The sequence below is a fragment of the Blennius ocellaris genome (assembly GCF_963422515.1).
Source record: "Blennius ocellaris genome assembly, chromosome: 5".
NCBI classification, from domain to species: Eukaryota; Metazoa; Chordata; class Actinopteri; order Blenniiformes; family Blenniidae; genus Blennius; species Blennius ocellaris.
The window spans coordinates 12747064-12766375 of record NC_137654.1 but is presented as its reverse complement, the minus strand read 5'-3'; the positions used below and the strand labels follow the sequence as shown (position 1 = coordinate 12766375).

The 19312-nt window shown below is 42.8% G+C and overlaps 1 protein-coding gene across 1 annotated transcript; it reads left to right on the top strand.

The window, feature by feature from the left end:
• The first annotated feature begins 4922 nt into the window (after positions 1 to 4922).
• rhoab (ras homolog gene family, member Ab) lies at positions 4923 to 17215 on the top strand. Its single transcript, XM_080496594.1, has 5 exons — positions 4923 to 5005; positions 11633 to 11790; positions 13093 to 13213; positions 14125 to 14255; positions 14518 to 17215. Exons 2-5 carry the CDS (start codon positions 11635 to 11637, stop codon positions 14689 to 14691), a joined length of 582 nt encoding a protein of 193 aa, XP_080352720.1. The 5' UTR covers positions 4923 to 5005; positions 11633 to 11634; the 3' UTR covers positions 14692 to 17215.
• Positions 17216 to 19312: the final 2097 nt, after the last annotated feature.

The following is a 19312-nucleotide window of genomic DNA, read 5'->3' as shown; positions in this document are numbered from 1 at the left end:
ACCACCACATGGATCATTTGTCCGATTTATTCATTTCCTTTTCTCGAAGCAAAGCCCTGGAGGTTAAACTAAATGTGACACAGAGTTTTCACAGGTGGCAAATTACACAAAACGTCTATAAAACATAGAAAGCTCATTCACAGTTAGGTGCTTTATCTAATAATACAAAGCTTGTTGCATGTATTACAGAAATCTACAGAGACCTCAGTAACAAATGCCCCGACATGTGGAAAACTTCAAATGAAGTTATGATTGATCAACCTTTGATTTTTGTTTTTTGGTACAAACTGAGCACTTTTTAATTTGTTGCAAAGCTGTCAATCTCATCTCAGTCAGATTTCTGAAACGTGATGTTGTGTCGGGGTATAACGTTCCAGAACCAGACTCTTTGCTTTTTAAACAATTGGCAGAAATCGTTTGGTAAAACTAGAGAAGGTCTGTAAACTTGTCTCTCCGTAACTCGGCAGAACGGTTCTTGTGTGTTTTGGGGGTGTTGTTGTTGTGTTGTTGTGTTTTTTTTTCTGATGAATTGTGATTGAAGGGGAAAATGATAAGCCATATTAGAAGCTGCGTGTTCTTTCCCGTTTCTCCTCCTGTTGACTTCGTGGTCCTCTTGCTTCACGGTGTCGGACTTGCTCCTTTCAGTGAATATTAGCGTTTCAGTGCTGAATCTAAAGAGGCGTTGTCGGAAAAATCTCAAACTGCTCTCAGGTGTAAGTTTGTGTCGTGTTCAGGCCGTCGCAGTCTGGAAGCAGCTGTCAAACGTTCCGTCACTCCGCTCCCCCCGCACAGTCAAAAAAATCAGCATTGCGGTAAAAGAAACCTCCAAAACGCCTGCAGATCACTGTAAACTTGCACAACGTGCGAAGTTGTGTAAGTTTTATCAGGGAGAAGGAATCTGGATGTTGGTCGTTTTGAGTTTGAGCCAGACTTTCTTCACATCTTGATGTTTTGTTTTTTTTGTTTGTTTTTTTCCCCTTCTGGATTCCTGTTTGCTCTCCCTGTAAACGTCTTTAAAGCGGGAGAATGCTGCTTGAATAATTGCAGTTTTCTGTGGAGGCAAATCTGAACGGGTGCAGGCGAGGCTGATGAACGCCGGAGCCGGAGCGATCCGACGCCACGCTCTGCTGGCAACACACTCCCATTTATCTGCAGATCTTCTCCTTCCTCAACACAATTATCCTGTTTAAGCACCGGAGGCATGCCGACTTTAAAAACCCTCCATCATCCAGTCTGCAGTTTCTTCTGTTGTCTAAGTGGCTGATGGAAGATAGGAATCACCCACACTACTTCTCTATTCACTACTTTTTTGTTTCCCTTCCTCGGTTGTATGACTCTCTTCACAGTTCAAAGTCCTGATTACAAGTTTGGACAAATGAGAATAATAATGTACTTCTCTGTAGAAGTGAGCGAGGCGGTGTCGAATCGTGTTCATTCTGCACTGCATGTCGGTAGCAGGCCCTGACTCCTCGCAAAATCTTCTGGCTTTACCAAACTATTGCAGTTGCTCTGAAATCTGAGCCGTTTGTCATTCTGTTAAGCGCGTATGATAAAGAACCCGCCTCATCCTGAAAGGAAAACGTGGCTCATCTTCTGAAATGTACTGTTTGCAGGGGGACATGTCGGCGTAAAATGTGTTTTAAAGTTCTATTCGATTGCTTTCAAAGTCTTGTACATACAGCTTGGCTTTAGCTATATGAAGGCTCCGTAATATTATTTATCCTGAGGCACGAGCTAAACAACTGCTTTACTGGGCTCTACGGTGATTCAGTCCAAACAAACAGGATTGCAGAATGGATGTATGAAGATACACCTCCAGTACAGTACACATTATTTGTTCAGCCCTTTCCCCCCCCCCCCAACATTTCAATGTTTTAAGTGAACATTCTCACATGTTGTGTATTTAAAAGTGTTATAATAGAAGAAGAAAAAAAACAATGGCCCTGATTTCATCTTGACAAGGTGTGTTGAATCAAAAAAGAAAGAAACCCCATCCTGGAGGTCTCTGGCCAAACTTTGATGTGATCCACGTTTACTTTCTGGTGCTCGGCAAACAAACAGATCTGTGAAAGTCAGGTGAACAAAGCGACTCGACGCCCCCACGTTAATGTCCCACAAAAGCGAGACGTTCATTTTACATCGAGCCATTTTAAAGTCTTAAATCACACGAGTCTTCATTTGCTTACTTTTATTGGCTTGATTTTCCTCTTCGTTTGTTGTAATTCTTGTCTGCATCAACAGTTCTGCTGTGTTCTGGTAGCTGCATGTGCAGATGGTGACTTTGTCGAATCGTTGAGCCACTTTGCCTGACAACAACACGTCACCTTCAGATTTGGGGGATGAAAGAGAAGGAGCGGTGAGTTTGGAAGAACAGCACCCCCTGTGACCTGAAGATCAAAACAACACAAAACAAAACAAAACAAAACCCTCTGGATTGAACTCTGATCGCTGCTGGTTGTTCTCTTCCTTCTCTTGTCAAAGGTCAATGGTGGATTTATTATTTTTTTTTTTTATTAAATCGTTTTCACTGATTTCATTCACTGTATCAGTCTCTTGACCCTCTTCACACTAATGACTCTTTTCGCTCTGTAACTGTGGCTGTCGCACAGAATTTTGTTTTAGGTTAAATATGTTTCTTTATCTATATGAAATTAAAAACAGATTGTATGAACACTGGGCTCTGTAGCTTTGTTCTTTTAGTATACATACACGTGTACAGTCTGAATCATTCATGAGGACAACTTGTATTTTCATTTGTTCATTTCAAAAGAGGAATTCCTTTACAGGTGTGACTGTGAATTTAACACACTTCATCTGGATTAAAAAGAAAAACACTGGATTGAAGCGATTATCAAACTCCATATTCATTGGGGGAAAAAAATCATGTCACCAGTTGGCATGTTTTTGTGGGGAATCAGATAGTGCGTGAAGGAAACTGCACGCTCGGGGAGAATATGCAAACTCGACACAGAAAGGAACCCAACTACAATCCAGAGTCAAACCGGATCATCCTCACTGTGCTCGCTGGCTGCTCACTGCCAAACCACAGGAGCATTCCTGAAATTGTAAATGAAAAATACAGATCTAACTTGTTTGCTTTTAATTCATGTAAGGTGCACATTTATTGAATGTTTTTCAAAGTACTTTTTATATTATATGTTACTATTGTTCTTTTCCTCTCAGCACATCTTTTTGGAATAAACCTCATTCCAGCACACATGTTTCCTTTGTTCAAGATTTGGATACATTTATTTGTATTTTTAAAGATGTTTTCAAATTAGCGAGGCTAATTAATAGACAATATTATGCATTAATTTGTTTCTTTGTATTTTTATATATAGGCTCATACAGTCTTGTTCCTCCTCATGAAATATTTAGTTTATTAAATATTTTTTCATTTATGTTCTATGTTTAAACACTGGTGTTGCATTGTCATTTTTTTTTTTTTCAACAGAAAATTTGGATCTTTCATATTTGATTTGGGACCCAAAAAATATCATTAAGCTGCAGTGTTAAGTGGACGTTTCTCCATCAGAAATGGCCAACTGGCACCCTGTTCCTGCTCTGTGGCCCACAAACCTCTTTCCAAAAATCCAAAAACAAACTCAATACAGAACTATTGTTCAAGACATTAGTTGTATGTGTTTTCATTGATGTATCAGGTTTACAATTTTCATAAATCCCTCTAGTAAAAGTGTTCAGTCAAACTTTGGCCCACTGGTAATAAAGATGGATTTTTTTTTGGAGGGGGGGACAGTTCTCAATGTGAAGACCAATGTGATGTTGACAGTAAATGTATGTCAAACCTGTGAAGTGAAGGAGGCCATGTCAATCGGGTTCTTAAAATCAAGAATAGTTGCAGTAGAAAGGATCCTGTGTTGTAGTGGATCTGCTTCACCTGGTGTGGTGCAGCTACCCGAGGTGAAGCTCCTGGCTTCAACCAAACTGGTCAGTCATACACGTCGAGCTCAGCTTCTTCTAAATTGGTGGAAATCCAATGTATGTGGATACACAGCATCGATATCCCCTAGCTCTATGACAAAATGTTTAAAAAGACGTGTTTTATTTAGTGGCTGAGTGAGGAGATGACATTGAGTCTTGTTTGAGTTTGTAAAGCTGATCTGAATCTGAATCTGAATCTGAATCTAAATCTGGCTAATTTTGCTTGGCGAGTCAATTTTTTATTTTTTTTTGCCTATATTAAAAATACTGAATGCTGAAAACTGAAATACACCAGTTGTAAGACATAATAATGCACTTTAAATCATTTCAAAGTTGATTTGATTTGTTTTATTTTAAATGATCGGATTAATGATACATTTTAAGTTTGTATCAAACATTTAATGATTTGTATTTTTTATAATAGGGGTAACGAAAATTTGGGAACAAATGGATAAAGCTTTATTCTGAATGTGTTGAAATACCTAACTCAGCCGCCAGGTGGCGCACTAAGTACACTCGTACTTTATGAGAGCTCGAATTGCGCTTCAAAAGACAAACCACAGTTTAGTCCACATTAAATGATATTCATCACTTTTAAAGGCTTGAACTAAATCAGAAAAACGTTTTCTTTCAACTTTCTGTTAAAAAAAATTCTCTGGTCTTTAAGACAGCCGTGATACATTTTGAGATTTTTCCTTACATATTTATTTACATTGCTAGTAATAATAATAATAATAATAATAATAATAATAATAATAATAACAATTCGTTAAAAAAAAACAGGTTTTACAATAAACGTCCTACTCTGAATGAGAACACATCTGAAAATAAACGCTGTTTAATGGCACCGACATTTCCTCACACGCGCACCGCCTCGTGCCCGCGCAGGTGTGGCTCTCGGGCTCGTGCCCGACACCCCTCCCCCCCAGCTGGAAACTCCAAGCCCGGGCTGCGCGCTCCCGTGAAGTAATTCATTGTATCAGACGGAGACTGGAGGAAGCAGCGAGCGACTCGGCGCAGAGAAAACCCCGAAAAATACCACTGCACGGCACATAAACTGAAGGTAAACTACTTTCCGGGTTACAAATCGCCGCTTCTGTCGTGTTGTCGTGTTTAAAAGTGGGGCGGGGGGTTTGTTAAAGTTATGTGGAGCTTTTTGAAGAGGCCGTGCTAGCGAGGCAGGCTAACGGTAGCCGAGTTAGCGACCTCGAGCTCTGCCTCTTCCGCAGTTTTCTCTGGCGTTTAAAAAAAAAAAAAAATGGTGGAAAGACACCCGCTCCGGGTTCAGGATAGAAATTCAAGTGGGAGAAACGCATCAGCCAGGCTCTGTAGTTGGCTTTAGACGAAGTATACAAACTTAGAAAAGCATTTAAAGTGTTCTGCATAGACTGGCCTAGATTGTTGAGCCGTAACAAACAATGAGGCGCCTCGGCTCGTCGGGCTTCTTCCAGGTTCATCACATCCTACAACTGGAAGCTTATTTTGTAATATAATGATTAAACATCATATGACACAAATAACACGGAAATGTGAGCCACTTATAAAGTGTTTCAAGCATTTCCAGGTGTCAATGGTAGGCGATATTTCAACTTTGGGGGAGGTGTAGTTTTTTTTTGTTTTGTTTTTTTTAGGTTGACATTATTCTTTCCTGAACGTCGGTGTAGGAACAGTCCCACCCCCCACCCCTTCACCCCTTCACCCCCCATATGCCATGTGTACAGTGTGTTGTGATGTGGTTGAGTTTAGCTGTCGACCACCCTCCCATTCTTCCACTGCGGACTCACTAGCCATCTGTTGCCTGTGTGATGACGCCATCTTTCTGGTGACCCACCCAGTGGAGAAAAAAAAAAAATATATATATATATATATATAAAAACCCAACACCAATGTTTGATGAAATGAACACTGGAACATCTTAGTACGCACAACTTTTATTTTTCTGGCACGTCACAGTAAAGACAAACCAGCTAGGTAAGTGTTGAGGACCAACAAAGACTTGGTATGAAATGATTTGATAATTTCGTTATAAAAAATAACTTGTGTTATACCAGTTATGATCACAATGATAATGGCACAGGTTTGGTCGAAAACCTTTATGTTGTCGACCTATTCACGGTCAGTGTCGTAGTATTAAAAGACAGCATATGTAGAGGCTGCTTGAGCAGCAGGAGTGTGTGTGAGGTTTTACTGCAGGTTTTCATATGCCGTCACCGTCAAAGGTGTTGACTGGATTCCTCAGCAGGGGAGATGGGTCGTGGCAACTGATCAGTATCCATAGCGAATGTTCTGCGAGATCTGCTATACTTTAAGGCTTACTCTGTATTTAATCCAACTTTGACCTGAAAAATAACACCAAAAAAAGCTATCCCCAATATTTGCTTGGATCCGTCTCCTCGGTCGATTCAATATAGATGTATGTGCCAAAGAAAGTGTCGATGTTTCCACTGTGTTCCTTATGCCGCCACTCCGTCATTTCCAGCATCACAAAGAAATGTTTGTCAATGTACCAAAGACACTGTTAGTTTAAAATTATACTTTGGGGAGATTATTGAGAAATTCTGATTTTTGTATTGATTTCAATTATTTCTAACAGTCACACTTAAGTATATTTCAGAACCAGTACAGAGCAGTAGATATACAACATAGCTGGGTGTTTAAGAATATTAGTGTCTTTAGGACACTGTGGCGTTCTCAGTGGTTTGTTTGCAAATTCAGGATACACCCTGGATGGTTCTTCAGTTTTCTCTGGGATCCATTAATAATCATTTGTAGTAACAGAAATTATTGCAATGTTGAAAGAATACATTGATGAAGGTTTTAGAAGATAATACGACTATAATTAACATAAGATTTGAACTGCAACATTGAAATTAATATCAAGAATTGATTTGATGATTAACATTTCATCAATCTTTCACTTACATCAAATTGTCAATCATGTATTAAACACAATAAGGTGTCTTAAAGTGATTGTGATTCTCGAAGCCACAATCAATTCACCACCCCAAGTCAAATACAATCTTCTAAACTAGCTCCACATAGATGAGAACTATACAGTTTGTGGCCATCAATACTCAGGACTTCTATCTTTGACATTACTTTTAACTTTAAATGAAGCTTTTTCATGGAATAATGTAACTTTGATGAATCTACATTGGTGAAACTTCCTCAAAAAGCCCTGTTTGATACTCAAACACAGACTGGATCTGTTATTGTGGAACACTCCATGAAGACAAGACAGACTGTTGCATTCAGACAAAAAAATCTAATCAAATGTCCATACAGCGTGCCCGGATTGGACATTGTTTATTTTTTATGGGAGAGATCATTTTCCTTTCACTCTGATGGATTAATTAAAATACTTTTTTCCCCACAGAAGTACTGTCGAGTGGCAGATGAAATTTTCTCGCCAACTTTCTGTCAGATTGAAATTTTTTATCAGCCAGTGGTGTGTTAGCTGGGACTAATTTTCTGCTGTGACGACTGCATGGGTTATTTCCTGACACACACACACACAAGCATCCGTAGCCACTGTGTGGTCTTTTTAGAGGATGGGATGATGAATCATCAAGTACACAACAACCACTTTAATAATACATTAAAAGCTGTGTCATACACGCTCACAATGCCTAATGAATACTTTTTCACTTAACACTTGATTGATCAGCGAAGCAGCCACAGAATGGCTTTGTGTTGGACAACTGGTTATGTACACACACACACGCACAGGTTGGTGTGATGATCCAGCCTGCTGTCACACATACCGGCTGTTTGAGAGGACAGCTAACAGGATTTGACCATCTGCACGGAGCGATAACGCTTCCAAAGTATTCTTTTCAACAAATTCATTGTTTTTTTTTATCAAATTATTGTGAACTTCTTCCGGTAAACATTTTGTTGGGGCGAGTCGGATGATGCGTGTATTGTTTGTGACGGATTGGTGTCAGCTGTCGTCCTCCTCCCCAGACATTGTTTGTCACCTGGGTGTTTCCGGTTCCTTGCTACGTATCAATCCTCTTTGTTAACTTGATCCTATTGGGGTGCTCCACGTCGCTCCTTATCCATTGTTTATTTGTCTCTTATAATTTCATCTCCTGGTCTCTTGCTGGCAAACACAGATGGGGTGTGGATTTGCACATGTCGCCCAGTCCTTCTTATCCAGCTGGATTATAATTGATCGGGTTGTGGTCACTTGTCGCTGTGCCCGTCAGGATAGCTTGCGTATGCAATTATTTGTACTTGGGGTTGGGTAATAAAGCTCAGTGTCTGGTTGTCCAACAGGCTGTAGTTCGGGTGTTGCGTCATTAGCACTGCTCTACAGGCATTTTTAATTTCACAGTGACTTTGAAATTGGAGTTATTCACAGCAACCGCAGGTAGTGGTGTGCATGGTTGGTGGTGATTTCACATTCTGTTAGTTGGATCGATCAAATTGAGGCTCACAGCTGTGGTTTGAAAACCAGCCAGTGTGTCTTCCTTGGTTTTCAGAGTGTTTTGTGGGCACTGACGTGTGTAAGCCCTTCAATCCTGAAGCTGACAAGAGTGTTTGTTTATATTAAAACGTAACATTATTTTCTTGGTTTTTTTTTGCATTCAAACAAGGTCATTCTGTTGGAGAAGGTGCAAAACACATTTTTGAACTTCATGCACAAGACTGAGCAAGAATAATAACAGACCTGCAAACATCTGCACAGCAGCTACTTCTGTTGCTTGAGAAAGAATCCGATGACACCACAATAATATCAACGTTGGCTGGATTTGTGCACATGTACGTTGTGTGAACACTTTTGTGAAGTAATTTTATTACACATAGAATACACAAAAGTTGAACAGTCTGGTTTTGTTTTTTTTTTGTCCTCATCAGTGAGTGCTAATTCCAAAGTGTAGAAATGTTTTTAATTTTACAATAATGTGAAGGATAATATTAAGATAAATCATCCTCATATTACCAACCTCTAATGTACATTTTGTATTTTAAGTAGATGACATTTGTGTATTCAGTGTTTTCCTGTATGAATTGCAGTACTGCAGTAAAATGGTAACACTAATGTTGACATTGACATTTTCTTTTCTTGTAAAATGGACTTTCTGTTGGTTCAGACACAATAATCTCAGCTCCTAATGGAGATTTTCCTGTTATCTTCCTCTCCTGCTCATTACATCCTTCCTTGTTGTGTTTTGTCTGGATTATGTTTTAAGTTTCCTGTACAAAGGTTTATATAATGTTGTTAATTTATAGTGTACAAATGACATTGAAGCTTAGATGCTGCTCTCTGTTACTCCCAGCGTCGGGACCTCTGTTCGCTGTAAAGTGTTGTTTGTAGCTTTGATAATTTGCTGATAGACACCAGGGCAGCCGTTACTGTAAGGAGGGTAACACATACTCATTTCACCCGACGGTCAAACAATCCTAACACTGACCAGACATCCAGCTTGAGGCTATGGCTGCCCCCTTTTTGTCTTTCTCCTTTTTCCTCAAGTCATAAAGGGAGTGGACTGATCTTTTTTGACATTGCTGTCCTACTTAGAGTATTCATCTACCATTTATAGGAGCCTCGCAGCACCTCGCAGTGCACTGGTGCATTTCGGAGTGGAACCCTAATGGGAGTCAGGGGGCATTAAAAGAAGGGCTGTGAGACTGAAAGTCAATTTTAACTGACAAGAGCGATTAAACTGCCTTTGTCTGTATTTTAATCATCTCAGTGAGTTGTCACACATTCAGTATGAGCGTTAAGTAGGGGGACTGATGTACCGCAGCAGGTGCCTTCTGTGGGAGCATGTCACTGCAGGAAGCATATTCAAATATGCTGGGCTTTTTTAAAGAAACCCTGCCTTTTTGTCCAAAATGAGCTGATCGTGCTGGCAACGATTGTCGCTTTGAGTATGTGAAAACATCAGGCCAAGAAGTGCTGATGGGTGGAGGCAGAGATCATTCTAAAAAAGACTTTGATCCGGTTTATATCCCAAAAAATCTTATGGAAACATGCATAATCCTCTTGTCCCTTTGCTCTAACACGCTAACATGACAGCCAGGAGCGACGAAGACGAGACTAGTTGTGAGGAGAATTGTCTCTGGGCCCTGTGATGGAGATGGCAGGGTGGAATAACGTGATTGACACCGCCCGCCGCTGCACCTCCTTGCTTCGTGGAGGAAATAACCGTTCGGAGCTGTGATTTATCGCCCTCCCCATGTGAGGTCCTGTTGTCCTTGTGCAGTTAAAAAGTCTGTGCACTGCTTTGGCGTTCCTCCAGCTCTGCCACCGTGACAAATGTGGAGCATTTGATGTGTACGTTGTGAATTAAGAAACTCTTCCCGTATGTCCACACCCAACATCTCCAGCTTTTTCTGGGGATCAGTTCTGGCACGTGCCAGTAGGGAAAATTGCTATTTTCCTGTTTGTGGGTTAGATCAGGCTGTATGTAAAATGTGACTCTAATTCTGGTTGTTTTCGACTGCATTTCCACCACTTGCACATTCGCTAATAAGTGTATTGGGATCCATTCAGCTGAATATCAGTTATGGTTTCACGTAGTTCCTGTGTTGGTGACATTTCACTAAATGTTATTTCCCAATATGGAGTGATCCAAGCAGCTGTGGCCGTATGACACAAGACCGCCTCTCGCTCAGTTTGCCCCAACTTCCCATAGCTCAGTTGGGTAAGGTCATTCTCACACCTACGCCTGTTGGCTCTTCTGCTGTCATCGATTGCTGGAAGCTATGCTCGGTTTTTACTTCCTGGTAGCTCTGAGAGGCTGCCTGTGTCCCGTTCGTCTTTAAATGAATAGGCCAGGTATCAACCACACTGACCAACCTTGGAAAACCGTGACCTCTCCCTGAAAGGACAATTCCCATTTAATCGGAGTCCATACGCACTCACCTGAAGACTGCAAGCTGTTTATCACATGCTAGAAGAGAGCCGTAATCCACTTAATTAGATTCACTATAATACATTGCACAACTTTGCATTAAGGTTTTTTTTGTTTGTTTGTTTGTTTGGTTTTTTGAGAGACAGGTTAAACAATGTGGCTACAGTAAACTGATAACATAGTTTCCTAACTCTGAAAAACATTCTCAAAAATGTCTATCAGATAACAAGTAGTCTCTTTCAAAAATTGTTTATGCTCACATGACTGTTGGAAAGTGACAGAAGTCATTGACCACTGACTGCAATGTTGTGATTTGAATGTTTATTTGCGGGAACATTCAACAAAACAACAAATGATGTATATATGCTTCCACATCATGGGACATTAGGTTTTTACTTTGTCCATTTTTTTTCTTCCAAGGCCTGTGCCTTCTTGTTGGCAGCATTTTGTTGATTTGGATGCAGTTCTTTACGTTTGTGTCTTTGAATACCCGCACGATGATGACGGCCTCATCCTCAAATATGAAATGATTCCTTTCCCCGTCATGCTGTCTGTGTAGTTATTAAATAAGCCTCGAGGTTTGTGAGACTTCCTCATTCCCAGGAACGGCATTAATCACAAATACAAAGACCATTACATTTCTGTCTTGAATTTTTTTTCTTCCCATTAATCATCTTGCTGCACCCTCGAGGGGATTTGAACATGAGGTTGAGCGCTACTTTTCAACACTGTGGTGAAATGTGTCAACTATACTAGCGGATGGGGCAGCGGTGCATCACTATATGCCACAAAGGTTATTACAAATCGTGTTGTTTCGTGCACAGGGATGGCTGCCATCCGGAAGAAGCTGGTGATTGTTGGAGATGGAGCCTGTGGAAAGACCTGCCTTCTGATCGTCTTCAGCAAGGACCAGTTCCCCGAGGTCTACGTCCCCACCGTGTTCGAGAACTATGTTGCCGACATTGAGGTGGACGGTAAACAGGTAAGACTGCCACTAATTGTCCTGATGCTGTGTATTGCCGATGAGTTATTATAATAATAATATAAATAATAATTCATGGGTTTTATATAACACTTTTTGCGGCGCTCAGACGCTTTAACATTACGTGATTCATACACTCCATATTCGATGGTGGTAAGCTACGCATGAGTTGCACGGAAAACCATCAGGAGATCCAACATCAAACCAAGAATATCTACTCTATGCGATGTGAGAATGAGTATTTATCAGTATTGTTCAACCTCCCACACTTTGACCTAAAGGAATAAAACAAATTTTTTTATTCTTTGTACTGATGGAGACGATTGTGAATGTGACAACACATCCCTGCACGTGTTAGACTGAGCTGGATTTTGCACTGGTGTCAGGCTAGTTTTGTTCCCTGGGTGCTTGATCATGCTCGGCGCTTTAATTCTACCTTCAGGGCCAAGTGAGCAAGTGGTGAGAACACTGTGGCGTTCCGTTTTCACATCTTCCCTCACACTGCCGCAGTCATCTGCAAAGTCTGCTCATTTTGTACCCCGATCTCGCTGTATTTCTACGAGTTTGTCGAATCCAATCGTCTTAATCTGCACTCATCTCGTGTGGATACGCCCACACAAATGGAGTCGGCGTCCCCTGTAATTTTATTGTCCCGTATGTTTGCCTTTCTGGGTGACTGCAACACACGGCCTCGCTCATCAATCACAAACTCACAAAACCTGACCTCATTCTGCCTAATGGGATTCTGGGACGTTGAGTCTTTATTGGTTGGTTGGTTCCTCAGCCCTCCCCCTCTCTGAGCTGCTGCAGAGGACCCCAGCTACTTCTAAAAGTGTCACACTTCTTGAAAACGTCTTGATCCGGTTTTCTTTCCCCATTTAGCACTGCAGTCTTTTCACACAGGATTCTGTGACCGTCATTGAGATTCCATTTTTTTTCCTCCTTTTTTTTCCTTTTTGCTTCGCTGTTCAGATGAAAATTGCAAACAGTAATATTTAATGTAGAACATGCATTTGTGTTGCAGATCGAGGTGTTGCTTACATCAACACTGATTTGTTATTTCAAATGACATCTAAGAGATACTATTTTCCATTAACATATGATTCAAATTATGCCTTCTTTTTTTCTTCTTCTTCTTTTTTTCCCCTCCATTTGATGAGGGTTAAATCTACTCTTGTCCTTTACCGGCCTATTTGCTGCCTTCATCGCGAACGCCATGTTGATGGTGGATGGTGAGACGGGTTTCATATCCTCCTTGTGCGTTTCTCGTCTCATGTCTCTTGTCCATCCTCTCTGTGTCAGGTGGAGCTGGCTCTGTGGGACACGGCGGGTCAGGAGGACTACGACAGGCTGAGACCTCTCTCCTACCCAGACACTGACGTCATCCTCATGTGCTTCTCCATAGACAGCCCCGACAGCTTGGGTGAGTGCGACGCCGTCCACTGACATAAAACACCAAGTCTCGGGTCTTTTTCTCCCACTTCCTCTGTCATCTTTCCGTTTTGATCACAAGTTATTTCTGGGGTCTAGAGATTGTGTGCCTTTTCCTGCCTTGGACAGAGGAAGTGCTGACATTTGCATATGCACACACTGAAACTAGACATTTGTCACGCAGTGGCAGACGGTCCTGTATGAAACAATAAGCTGGGCCTTTTCCCTCATTGTGACTAGGAACCACTCTTCACTGATCATGTGTGAATGAAGCTACAAAAAAAAGATAAGGGTCCAGAGTTTAAACGTTGGATCTGTAGTAAACCAAAGACTTATCGTAGTGGAAGTCTGGAGTTAGTCTATGTCGTCACACATTACATTTCTTGTTAAAGTAGCTTCCACACTGATAAACTAACAGTTTTTGTTGGTGTTTGCTTGGTAAATATCCTAACTGCTGTATCACATTACTTCTGTGGTTTTATTTTAGTTGTACAAAAAGGAAAATGTTGCCGCTCCCCCTCTTTAAATTTTGGATTATTTACTTGGTTATTAATATTTACCACCCATTCCTTTCCTATGTTTTTCCTTTAAGTGAAAAGCACAGAGGCAGGAGAAAATACAGCTCTCCTCGATCACAGGGTTGCAAAGGCTTAGTGACGTACGCATCATACTGGGAAATATGCAAATACCGGTTTAATAGTTCTGTCAGTGTTTCCTTTTATTCAGTCATGACAGGCTGAAATTGCTAAAGGTTTATCCATAGCTGGAAAAATGGAAATGTGCGCTTCTGTGCGAGCCGGATCAAAATGAGGGTTTAAAATGCAAGCTCGCATAGTAAATGGACTGTCTGACTAAGCTTTATTGATGCGTCTTCATCTTGTCTGGTCTCTCTCTTTGTCACAGAAAACATTCCAGAGAAGTGGACCCCCGAGGTGAAACACTTCTGCCCAAACGTCCCCATCATCCTGGTAGGAAACAAGAAGGACCTGCGCAACGACGAGCACACGCGTCGGGAGCTGGCCAAGATGAAGCAGGTGCCTCGCTCCTTCATTTTCTCCTCGCTCACATGTGTGCCGTTTAAATCACCCGCGTGAAATAATGAGGTCAACCACATGTTTGGGGACATTTTTAGAAGCTGGAGCACAAACTCGTCATGGTTTTCCCTCATATAGCAGCTGAATGAAGCTGAGGTTGAGCAGTTTTCATATAAAACTACTGACCTCAGGTTGAGGTTTCTATTCCAATTTCTTTGTGATGTTCCAGCATCTAATGTTTATTTTCCTCTTCATCTCACAGGAGCCGGTGAAGTCGGAGGAGGGCCGGGACATGGCCGGGCGGATCGCCGCGTTCGGCTACATGGAATGCTCCGCCAAGACCAAGGACGGCGTGCGGGAGGTGTTCGAGATGGCCACAAGGGCGGCGCTCCAAGCCCGCCGTGGAAAGAAGAGCAACAAATGTGTACTGCTGTAAAAACGGCCGGCCGGCACACTTGGACTGTTTCCACTCGGGGGGCCACGACGCCCGGGGGCCGGCCTCGGGAGGGACGGAGGGATTACTAGGTGGGACTGGGAGGGAGGGGATGAAACAAGTGCAGTAAACCATTACCGCTGTAAACTGTTTGTTGGACTGAATTTACCCTGGGGTTTGGGTTTGGGAAGCTTTGACGCAGAGGGGTCGGGCATGCGGGGGGAGGGAGGGGTGGGGGGGTGTACGGACGGACGGACGGACGGACGGACAGACAGACGGACGGAGCACAGTAAACGACTACCGCTGTAAACTTGTGGGGTTACTATCAAGGAGGGACGATCACAGCAGCCACCAGCTGAACACTGCGACAACAAAGCCACTTGACTCATCCTGGCCCTTATTATTTAAAATGATTGGTAATCCATTAAGTTGATTGTGAATTGTGGTGTTTCCCGCCGACTGTGTTTTGAATGGGTGAGAAAAACAACAAACAGGTTTAGGTTTTGTGGCCGGGGTTGACTTGACAGGTGGGCGGGGCAAACAGCACAGCTCAATAGGTACCACTGTAAACAGCCACCAGTGGACTGGGGGGGGGGGACAGCTGAAGGGATGGGAGAAACGAGACGCGGCGTGTGGGCGTGACCACGATGAGACGGTAGCCTCCAGACCAGGACAACGCTTTTTCACGCCATGCATTAACTGAGCAGACCACTAGCGGCGCTCTAAACATTGTGAGGGTTATTAGCTTGAAGAGCAGAACTCGTCCAGGCATTAGAGGATCGGTCACATGCCGCCGGGCGCTGGAGCCTCATGCGTCCTGTGATCAAAGAGGTGTGGAACGACGCGCTCACATGTCCACCTCAGTGCCATTTAGTCTCACCGCGGCTAATCCTGTGCTTACAGACGCAGCGCGACAAACAGACCCAGCTCCACTCTTTAACCAGATAATCTGTCACAGTCACCTGATATCCACCGCTCCTATTATTCGTGGCCAGCGGGCTGTCCGAATTTAAAAAAAGCAACCCGTCTGTGTCGGCCTCTGATTAGATCTGATCCGTCACCATCTGGTCCCGATTCAGGTGGAGGACGTGTTGCCACGGCAGCGTCGTCCAGTTTACGTCCAGGCCAGACGGCTGCTTACGTCCTGGCGAGGTGAATCGTGCCCCCCCCCCCCCAAGATGACAAAGGTCGCTCTCAGCCCTGCATATTCCAGTCTGTGCGCACTGCCGAGGCTCCCCTCCCGTCCCCTCCCCTCCCGCTCCACAAAGCCGACCGCTGGTGCTCGTCTTCCTCCCGGTTTCAGACCGGGACGAGAACGCGCAGAGGAGAGGCCTCGTTTACATGCACACCACCAGTCTCCTTGTTTGGAATGAACAGAATTAATAGTTGATATGTGTGTGTAGGCATGTATAGCGGTCAAATGGACAAAATCAAGAAGTCGTGTGGTTTTTGAGGAGTTTAAAGAAGAAAGAAAAGGTGCTGAGGGGTTGTAATAATTGACCTTTACTTATAGGTGGTACCTGCTGCCGTCTGGTTACCAGTTTGAGGAACACAACACATGTGATATGACCTCATTACCCAGAATACTGTGCGTGGAAACACCAGAACTGTCGGGCTGCTCAGCTGGAAGGAATCTACTTGTACCTCGTCTGAGGTGGGGGGAAAAAAAACGTATAAAAAAAAAAACACCTGTGGATGTCAGGTAGTATTCTGTTAATTGAATCTGAATCAAGGCCACTTGTTTGTGTCCTGACCTTTCTGAGTGCTTCACTCACATTCAGACCCTCTTTATTTGAAATATTTTAACTTGTGCATTTCCAAATGCAACCAATTGGCTTCTTTCCTCCTGTGATTGTACCCGACGGCTTCACACCCTCCTGTTCTTTCTGGCCTGCAGGGAGGAGCCTGTTCCAGAGACCAGTCTCGTTTTTAAACTTAATTTCCATTTTTTTTTTTTTTTTTTTTTAAGAAAAGAAGTCATAAACATGTTTATCAGTATTTTAAAGAAAATCAGAGGTGGAGGATTAGGGGATTATTCTGTTGCTTTAGTTTTGTTTCCTTTTCTTCTGTGCTTTACCTGATTGTTTAGTTTTTTTTTTTCTGATGATTTACAATTGGTTGTAATGACCCGTCAATCATCCCCGCCAAAAGCTGCTGTTCAGGCAGTCTGGAGAAAGGCTGGCCTCTCGGCTGCCTGTCAAACGCATCACTAGGACCACGAGTGCTGGCTTGGAATTTTTTATTATTTTTTTTAACACAAACTAAAGACAAAAGAAGAAAAAAAACAACAACATTGCGTCTCTTCCATGTACAAGTCATTTTATTTCTAGTTATTGTATTTTTAAGTCCTGCTTTTTGGATGCTGAAGCAGTGATGTAAACAAAGGAACAGGAAAACCAAGCTGTATGCAAAGTCTGTAAATATAAAATGTGGTTTTGTTCATACTCGACTATACACACACGCACATGACTGGAAACTGTATTTGTAAACTAGCTTTGGTTTGTGTAATAAATTACTTTCTATAACACCCACTTGCTATTCTTTGTGGTCTCGGGAAGCGCTTCGGGCTCAATCAATCCATGGCGAGATGAGCGAGGTACAAACGCTTGCTTACACGCGCAACAACGCTGACAAGTAACTCGCAACTGCACAAGCTGAATTATATCGAAACATCCCCACTTTACACTTTACCAGACTGGAGAGCAGAGGCTTGACACGAAGCCACTCGGAGAAGAGTGAGCTAACAACTGCCGAGCTGCCGGAGAGTGTGTGGGATGGCTGAGGTGAGGCAGTTTCTGCTTGTGTGGGCCGATGCTGGATGTTGATGGGAGAGGAGAGGAGAGGAGAGCGTTGGGGAGCTGCTCTGCCTCCCAACAATCCACAGCAAGTTGTATAAGGCAGTGCGGAGGAGTGGAAACCCAGCAATAAAATGGATTAAATATGAGTGGTATGATGGAATATACTGATTTTCTTTTCATGTGGTATATGTAGAACAGTGTTTCTGAACCCTCTGCTGATACTCGAGTTGTATTTTTTTTTTACAGCACTCACATGAATTAAAAACGTGATCAGTTTTTTTTTCTTTTTCTTTTATGCTTGCAGCTTCTTTAATTGAACACAGAAGTCGCCATCGTTGTAGTGATACTGTTCATGTGAAGGATAAACATTTATCCATCTCCATTGCTTTGGTCCCAGTTGACTGAGTGAATGCAGGCTACAACCCAGACCAGTCACCAGGGCAAACACACTAACATTCACCACGATGAGTCAAGAAATAATCTCAAACTCATGTTTTTGATCTGTGGGAAGAAACCAGAGCACCTTAAAAAAAATCCATGCATTCATTGAATGGCCTGCAACCCAGGAGTTGAACCAGGGACCTTCTCACTGTGGTGGCAGTGCATCGCCTGGCAGAAGAGCTTTTCTGATTCATAGTGCTTGCCTCTATTCCTGTTTTATTCCTATAAAATATAATAAGGTGGTTTGAATTCCCTCGCACATGCACTTTTTTTTATGGCACATATTCAGCGAGGGTGACCTTCAGCAGCTCATATGATAGATCTGTGTGGTATATGGCTGTAGGAGGAGGAGGAGGAGGGATAAATAGATATGGAAAATGGAAGGATAGTAGGAGGAGAGGTCTCCAACAATGGATCACCAGAGGAGGAGTGGGTGGATGTGAGAGGAATCGAGTCAAACTTATGGCTCCTCGGACTGAATAGGATTGCTGGTCTTCACCTGGAGGAGGGCACATTTTAACCTTCACTGATAAAAAAAAAAAAAAAGAAAAACTAGAAACATGACAAATCTTGGTGACTTGGAACAGATGATTCCAGCAATACTCCAGAGGGTTTCCACTGAGAGAAGCAGATTTGATGGAGGTATAAACCGGTTGCTTGAGACAACTCCCGTATTTATAACTTAGGCAGACATATCACGGCTGCTCATTACTTATGAAAACAACCTCCCGTGTTACCGAGAGCTCTACTTGTGGAGAAGGACCCGAGGTTTTTATTCACACCGAAACCAAAAGAGCCAAAGAGGAAGGAAGTTCGTCACTGCCTGCTCCACCCAGCAGCGGCGGCCGGGCACCATGTAAGACAAATCGCTGCCTCTGGTGCAACACTTTGTTGGAGGAATGAGCCGGAGGGAGGGTGCTGGGAGTGACGATACGGCGGTTCCTTCTCTCCCCTCCGCATGTCTCACTTTCTCCCTCTCTGCGTCTCAGCCAGCCGAGCAGGACTAGCGCGCCGCTCGGCGCAGCCGCCCGCTTTATATACGCCTCTATTTTTAGACGCGCGCGAGCCCAACTATTTTTAACCAATATGAGCTCATTGTCCGTGCGAGCGGGCCAATGGGAGGCGAGGGAGAGGGACGGAGCGAACCAATGGAAGTGAAGGATGGGGATAGGGGGCGGGTTACACAAGAGCCTATTATCTGCATTGAAGGAGGAGGATGGGTGCAAACGAGCGACGTCTCACTCTGACCACTTGTTCTTTTTTTTTTTTTTTTTTTTTAAAGTTAACATACATTTGGAGCTTTCCACGATTAGTTTTAGACATTTTCTTTCTTTTTGAAATAAATAAATATGAATCGTATGGCTTGTCCATTCCGACCAAGTAAA